The sequence below is a fragment of the Schistosoma mansoni genome, chromosome W, assembly GCF_000237925.1.
Source record: "Schistosoma mansoni strain Puerto Rico chromosome W, complete genome".
Lineage (NCBI taxonomy): Eukaryota > Metazoa > Platyhelminthes > Trematoda > Strigeidida > Schistosomatidae > Schistosoma > Schistosoma mansoni.
Genome location: NC_031502.1, coordinates 24,523,513 through 24,531,967, shown reverse-complemented (window position 1 = coordinate 24,531,967; position 8,455 = coordinate 24,523,513). Strand labels below are relative to the sequence as shown.

The 8,455-nt window shown below is 33.8% G+C and overlaps 2 protein-coding genes across 2 annotated transcripts in view; both read right to left on the bottom strand.

Annotated features, from left to right (window-relative positions):
* Positions 1-670: 670 nt before the first annotated feature.
* Positions 671-820, bottom strand: Smp_203560 (uncharacterized protein; the record flags this gene model as incomplete). Its single annotated transcript, XM_018789077.1, has 1 exon — positions 671-820. The coding sequence occupies one exon, from the start codon at positions 818-820 to the stop codon at positions 671-673; it is 150 nt and encodes a 49-aa protein (XP_018654556.1).
* A 4,189-nt stretch (positions 821-5,009) lies between these two features.
* The window catches only part of Smp_133790 (putative run and tbc1 domain containing), a gene marked incomplete at both ends in the record, with an annotated part of 26,743 nt that continues 23,297 nt past the window's right edge, over positions 5,010-8,455 (bottom strand). The window contains 3 exons of the mRNA XM_018789076.1: positions 5,010-5,048; positions 5,098-5,314; positions 6,954-7,213. Of these exons, the coding sequence (XP_018654555.1) occupies positions 5,010-5,048; positions 5,098-5,314; positions 6,954-7,213 (516 nt within the window). The remainder of the gene's footprint in view (positions 5,049-5,097; positions 5,315-6,953; positions 7,214-8,455) is intronic.

The window sequence follows — 8,455 nt, the reverse complement described above, 5'->3', positions numbered from 1 at the left end:
TTGCAAAACACCAAGTTACAAAAGTGCAGTTATTGGGTGTATTTCGAATAATTCAGGCAGAGAAAAAAATTAAACTAACACATTATTTATATACTTAGTTTTTAGAAAAAGAGTAAATACATGAAAATTGGAAAATGTGAATAAATACAAATGGAACATGATTTTTGGTGTAAGTAACAGAGATTTTATATTGTTACAAGGATCATGAAAAGTCAACGAAACCTACTCATTATGTTAGTTGAGAGCAGAAACAAATTTTTCATGTGATATGAAAGAAAGACCATAAGGTTAACGAAAACAAGCAAACAATTACAACAGTATACAACAAAATGCGACTAAAAATTGAACGTACCCCTAACAGACAAATATCACGAAACTAGTACCGAAATGACATGACGGATCGCCATAAGAGGAGATTGCGGAAGTTTAAACAAACGAAGGACGCCAAAAAATAGTCAATCATGAATTCGTTCACCGTAGTTTAAAATAATAAAACTTAGATTCACAAAGAAATACAAGAGGCATGATAAACAACAAAAAACAAACAAATTTAGAAAAGGAATCACAGAAAAATTAGTCTTGTTCAAGACCTAATTCTGAGTAATGGTGTGAAATCATGGAGAAAAACAACGACAAGGAGTGAAAAAGTCAGCTGGTATTAAAACGTTTGTCACAATTCCCAGCTGAAGAGATGATACTTGACTAGCATATCTCCGGTCGTCTCTGTTGCAGCCGTTGTTATATTACTATCTATTTCATTCAAGTTCTCATCGTTCGGTATTAGAATTGACGATAAAGACAGACATGGTGGATCATTCATTGGATCGACAACAGATGAAGCGGTCACTAAACGTTGTAAAGGTTTGACTTTATGAAAGTCTAATGCATTACCCAACGTAGATGCTACCTTTGAGCCGGATTTATTGGTACGACGCGGCAAACTATCCGATGATGAAGTAAATAATTTAGGCACCGTAAAACTATTTTGTCTAATATGATTAAAATTCTGAAGACTGTTTAATTCATATGTTGGTGATAAATGAAACGCGAATTGACTAAGAACACTATAAGGAAATTACAAAAAGGACAGTGCTATGTGAATAATTATTGGAAGCAATATCTATAAAAAGTGAAAGCTACTGAATAGAACTGATGAAAAGCAAATAAGTACACTACAAGTATAACATTGAATCTAAGATCTTAGATTTTCACTTAACATATATGCAGATTCAAGTTAACATTCTATATGAATCATATCAACATTAACAACTTTATTCTATTTGGTTTGACAATCCTAAATTTACATGCTTTAAACGATGTACTTTGCCCTTAACTTGGCTATTTTTTCGGATTATTAATTTGGATATATAATTGTAGAACCTGAAGAGAATTCATCGAAAAGAATATTCTTCGTTCAAATATTAGTCTTTTACAAAATTGCTGCTTCATTTTGATTGTGGCGAATCGGCGTACTAGTGGTGAAATCATTTCTGCTCATAAATATTTCGTATAAACTAAAGAAAATACGACTTGTTTCGTTATTCTACTTAGATACAATTCTATTTTCTCGACGTTGTTTCAATCATATCTGGTCTGACTGCCACCTAGCTGTTACATGAAATACTTCGATATTAAGCAAGCTTACGTTTATGCAAACGACAAAGTACAAATTCAAACTTCAATTTCATCTAATGAAACAATTTATTATTATATAAAAATGAAAACTGATTTTAACTGGCACACATACCGTAATTCACATTTAATTTGAACCCAACCAGGACTGCGAAGATATGACCATGGGTGATACCATTTACTAACTACTTTAACTGATGAACAAAGGATTTCGAACCATAAATGTAATAGTTGTTCGCTTAAAAATTGTCAAAAAAATAATTAAATCAAGGATGTGAACGTTATTATTAAATTAGACATGGTCATAAAACTTTGAAATCATAAGCAAATTACTTAGTACAGTTGTTATTTCAGTGGAACATGAATGTCATTCAACACTACGTACTCACTATTGATGGAGATGGTGATAAGGGTCAGTTTTGTGAGAGGCAGGAGTTCATCACAGAGATACATATAGAAAAACATCTGATTATCCTAATGAAAGACGTAAACGTCAAAGTCGGGATCGACAACATAGGATAAGAACGCCTCATGAAGAGATATGAACCAAAAGAAAAAAAAAGAAAGTGGTGTTAACAGTATAGCTGTACGCCTTCAACAACATAGTTATAAGCGGCAGTATTTATCCCATCAGTACATACACGAACCTACATTTATTTCACCGGACTACACTACGGAAAAAGAGATTGATCACATATGCATGAGTTAAGAATTCAAAAGGTTCAACCAAGGCGTGAAATTAAAGAGAGAAGCTGATACGGCTGCAAATCACTACCTGGTTGGTGATTGCCAAACTGAAACTAAAGTTCGAAAAATATTAGACAATTGGACAAGAAGCTCTAGAATAGTTTGACAATGAATGTCGTTTACCCGATGCTGACTTTTTCAGACCATTGTCCTCAAAGATGTTATACATCACTTCGGAAAGGTCTCAGAGGAATAACAAATACTGACAGACTTGAAAAAGGGATACTTCACAAAGTACGACGGAAAAAGAGATCTCATTAAGTATTTGGGAACTACAGTGGAACCGCACTATTATCAGTACTAAAGAAACTCTTCAACAGAGTGTTGCTGAAGGAAATAAATATTCAGTAGACTCCAAACTTAGGGATTAGCAAGCTGGCTTTCGTATAAGTCGATCGCGTGCCGACAAAATCCAAACACTACGGATCATTGTTGAACAAGTAATCTAATGGAACTCATCTCTGTAAAATATAATGAAGACCTTCACATTTCAGGAGTTGCATGTAATACAGTGAACATCCTGGATGTGGCTAGACAACTTGAACTTTGCAGATGACCCAGTTCGTCTATCCCACATACAACATCAAATGAAGAGGAAGACAGGCAGTATAGCAGCAGCCTCTTCAGAAGTACGTCTCAACATCCACAGGGGAAATAATAAAGTCCTGAAGTGCAACATAGAAAGCACCAACCAAGTCACAATTGATGTAGAATCTCTCAAGGTGGTAGAAGCCCTCACTTACCTGGGCAGCATCGTTGATAAACAAGTGGGATCTGATGCAGGTGTCAAGTCACAAATTGGTAAGACAATAGCAGAATTACTGTAGTTAAAGTGTATCTAGAGCTTAGAAGAATTCACTCAACACCAAAACTAAAATCAATTCAGCGTTATTGAGAATAACATTGAAGAAGTCCTATTGTACGGAGCTGAAACCTTGCGAACTACTACCACAATCACCAAAACGGTACAGATATTCACAAACAACTGTCTACCCAAAATACTCCAGAACCATTGGTCAGAGACCATAAATAATAACCTATTTGGACAGAGAATAAACCGGATGGTATTTGAGAGATTAGTTAAGAGAAGCTACTTGGATTGATTGGATAAAACACAAATCGTGGAAACCATGCAACTGCATCACAAGGCAAGCTCTAACTTGGAATCCTAAGGGAAAGGAGAGGTTGCAGACCAAAGGACATGTCTCATCGTAAGTTCGAAGCAGGCATCAAAATCATGAATAGAACTTGACAACAACCTGAAAAGTGAGCTCAAGACCGAACTGATTGGAATTTCCTCATAGGTTGTTCGGGCCCAAAAGGGGTATCAGGCATAATCAAGTAGTATTAAGCTGGAATCAAATGATTCACATTTACTGGAAATAGCAGACAAACTGGTACGAGTTCCAGTATCCCATGATTTTTTAATGATTCACGATAAAAACTATCATTTGATTAGCCAAATTAGAATAGGCGACTGTACTGAAGCAAAAACTAGGAATCAAATAGTTATGAGAACTTGAGTGTACAACCAATGTTTTTCTCTGTCTATAAATATACAGAAGTCAATCTTGAAAGTGGATTCAAATACTGAAAGACTGCGAAAGAGCGGATTATTAATTATTGGGGAATATTATTTTTAGTGTTTATACGTATAAATTTTTTGACTTACAGGTGATTTCGCATTCAGTCAATAGAAAGCAGATAAAATTATCAATTTTACATGTAAAGACAGAATCGAAAAAGCAAAAGCTAAAGAAACTACTCACTTTAAACCTGAGCAGATCAAGGAACGAAATTTGATATCCATATGAGCATTAGCCAAATCGTGTGACATGTTTATACTATGTATTGTCTGTACAAACATATGTTTTTGTGTATAGACAGTACATAAGCATTCGTAGGCGGATTGGACGTGGTGAGTAGGCGTTTTAGGGAAAGCGCATGTGATTCCGATAGTTAAAATAGCAACAAAAAAAACAGGTAGAGCTAAATATAGCGACAAACTATGTTGTTTGGTATGAAAATGAAGTTACGTAGCTTATGGCTGTATACATTGCAAATAATAAAAGCAATAAATAATAATAGTAATGGTTGTAATAGTAACAATAAACCCCTAAACGATCCGTGTTAATGGAGTCAAATAACGTAAATAATTAAACATGTCACGTAATACTCTTGAAAAATATATGAATGGGGGAAGGTAGGAAAACACCTAAGATGGGATTTTAATTAGTTATTATTCTGAAAAATAACACTAGACTATAAATTATGTTTAATTATTTCGTAAAAACGTCATAAGTAGCTTAAATCAAATAGGCCAATGTGTGATTAGTTATACAGAATGAGGAAGCAAGAAACAAAGATAATTACACAATGATTCAAATCAATTCAATCAATTCTAAAAGGGGATACCACTAATATGTATACTATGACAATATGAAATACCGACGTCACCAGAAGATTCAAATGATGCTGAAAACCGGAATTTCCATAACATAACTGTGAACAAAACTTGCTGTAATCAGTGAAATTAAAATTTTAAAAAAATGGTGAGTAAAGCTGATAATACGGAAGTACACACTAGTATTGAAGTGTGAATAACTAGGATTAGTTTAATTTGTTGTCGTTTACATGTCTAACAACAAAGCTAAACAATAGCTGAAAGACTATAGAAAAAAAGATTAATGATGTGTACATACAAGCATGATAACTCACTCTATATAATACTTCTTCCGGACTGAGGACTTTGCATTCTTCGTCCAATCGGAAGGTTTTACATAATACTAGACGTGAGTAGACAGAAGAGAAATCTCTTTCTACTTCTTTAGCCGCAGCTTCTTCAATAAAATGCCATGGATGACAACCAGTATCACCGAGTAGACGTGGTCGCTTCAAACCATGTGAAAATACAGCTCCAAGTGAATGGCACAAACTAAAGAAAAAACAAGTGACACAAGTAAAAGACAACGGGGCTTTACGAATCTGTGTCGAGATTTCATCAGACGTTAACCAAGGTTGATTAAATTTGAGGGGCCCGTTGATATGACTCCGATTTGATCGTATGATGATGTCAACAAAACATGCATGCCGGCTACCCTCGTATATAATTATGGACTTGATTAGCGTTACAAAATAAGTGAAATACGAGAATGAATTTCGGATATGTATATTTAATACACTCGTTACCCCAGACAGGCTAGTTCTGAAGCAATATTAGGGATTTAAAGAGGGAGAAACGAATTATTACTCAAAGAAAATCAAAATGCGGAGATGTAGGAAATAGTGGAATGCGTCGGAGGATGTAAAAGAAGATAGAATGTCATCATACAAATCTTGCACATAGCCTTTCAATCAGATAAAAATCAATCATATTTGAGTGGTATATTCCAAGCAATTTTAGAGGGGATTAGAGTACGAAAAAAATAAGCCGAAAAGTAATGTGAAACGTCGGGGTTAGCGATGTGTATGCGGATATGTTAAGTAATTCAATTTAGTAAACAGGATCATGCTTAGTTTTAAAAATCTATCAAATTTTACTTTTGAAATAATACCCAAAGATGCCTTGAACGTACCAGTGATTTGATTTATACTCTATAACTATTCTGATCCAATTAATAAATGTTAATGTGGGGTATAAACGAAAACGTAAAACTTGTCAAATTATTTTCTGGGTAGTAAAAGATAGTGAGAGATAAGTGGTTGGCTTTATTAGTATTCTGATTAGTAGTTGAGAATGTTTCGTGGACTGTCGACCGTGAGCGCATACAGGAAGTGAGTGGACTCAGTAGATGTACTCAAGTGCTGGTTGCTGAGTGCGACTTTAAGTTCCAAAGTCGTGTATTTAACTCACTAAGTTGTAAACTTCTTTGTTAATTGTACATTAGTATGGGTGTAAATGAAATAATGAAGATTATTTAAGAAAGTTTCGAAAGGAAAGAATGGAGAGAAATTAAGGATGGAGTAATAACAACAAGTACGACTTACAGTAGATAGTGAACTAATTCCTAAATTTTATTTTTTATTCTGAAGGGAGAAAGAAAGCATTACTCTATTCTTCATCCCAATAAAAACAAATAATAGCAAACAATTGATGACCTTAATCTCGTTCCCAAAAAAAAGCTCTAGAGAAGAAATAACTAATAGCACTACGTTAAAAAGTGAGTAGAATAAAATGAATATTTTCTAACCGCATTCTATTCACTTTAACTTATCTGTGCAGAGATTTATTATTCTGCAAATGCTCAATAATCTAAATTGAATTGTATTATTAATAACTAGATAAGATGGTAAACGCGTGTACAATTCAAGAATGTTTTGATTAGGACATAACTGGCAAGTACTTTGATGAGCTATAGATTTGAAATTTGAGTTTTTTTTTAGTCAATAGGTTAACACAAAAGCCTATCACAACAAAAATGTTGAAAAGTTTGGTCATTCTAGTTAAATATAAGTACATGGATTTTATACAGCTTGGATAATCTTTAAGCTTTGATCAATGTAACTAGCAAATCTTTAAACAGGTGTGATTATAAGAGCATAAGAATTATGATATGTGATTATTATAAAATTACCTTCCGCGAACAAGGCCAATAATTAATCTGTCTACACCATCATCACCAGCTGGAGAATAATTTTTTCCACGTTCATCTAACAATTCAACAAACTTGGCGGGAAACCAACCTTGCTGATCATTTAGTTCACCAATCCAACAATGTTCGTCATCTGAGTTAATAATGGTTAGGATATCATTTTTATGAAATTGCAGTTCATCTACTTCAAAGCGTTCAAAATCGATCAGTGCTTTGGCACGTCGTCTACGATGTTGTACAACCTATGATTTTTAAACAAATGATATGTTTAGGAAATTATAGTGTTGATAGTTGTTTTAATTACTGTACGTGTTTTGATACATTCTGACGTCTGTACAAAAACATCTATCTTCTATTGAATGGATGGTGACAGCTAATCGAATCTGAGACGAAACGAAACATAAAAATGTAGCCCGAAGCTATTGACTCAGTCAGTCGCAACGTAGAACTTCGTACGTACGTACATCGGTTCGAGTTGCCATACCACATTATCACAGAGATGCAGTTGTCGATTCAAATCTCATAGTGGTAGAAGTAGTAAGAGTATAAGCATTAATGTGAAAGATTAGGGTTTGAAGATGTTATTGAAGGAGTATAATCCAGTGAAATAAATTTTGAAAGAGAAAAAAGATAGGGACATGAAGAATTCAGAAGATTAGAATACAGAAGAACACAGAGTGGATGCACCTTCGCTATTGAAAACGATTTTGAGCCATTGACTAATGGTAAAGGTCTGTAGAACAATGATTTGATAATTTGAAGCGAAATTCTGTTCTAGGCTATCTGCTGCAACAACGAAACAATAAAATAATTGTCTGCTTCTGTTATTTTTTGAACAATTCATACTTATAATGTATAGATATAATATACAATATAGGATACTGATACTGAGTAACTGAGGTACATTATTGTAAATGAAAAAAAATTTGTAATTCATTTTTCTACATGACATAATAAAAATGTGCTGACAAAGAATAAGGCAATAACTAATGATTTTTAAAAATTTGTTTTGTGATCTGATGACGTAAGACATAAATACAAAATACTTATTTTTTTTGAGTAATTGGTAGACTGTGTATAATTAATCGAAATGATTTGAAAATTTGAGTGCAGACGGTTGATTGGAACAGAAATTTATACTACAACGAAAAAAATGGTTATATGCCTTTTAGTAAATAACTGGAGATATGTTCAAAACCCAAAGTACGAACGAAGTTACTGGATTAACCTTGCTAAATAATCAAGTTACTAAATTTTGAAATGTTGTCGAAAACCTCACTGGATTATAGTGATTTGGTTACAGAAATTAACCATTCAAAATTCCTGTAATAAGAGTCCATTATGAGGTTAGGTGAGCCAGCGATGGAAGGAAATACGTAATAGTAACGACTACGGAATGCCCTGAAGTCAATGAATTGTCGTACAGACGCATAGGTCTACCATAACACCAATGGTTTATTACGAGACAGTGGTATCTTTAGATG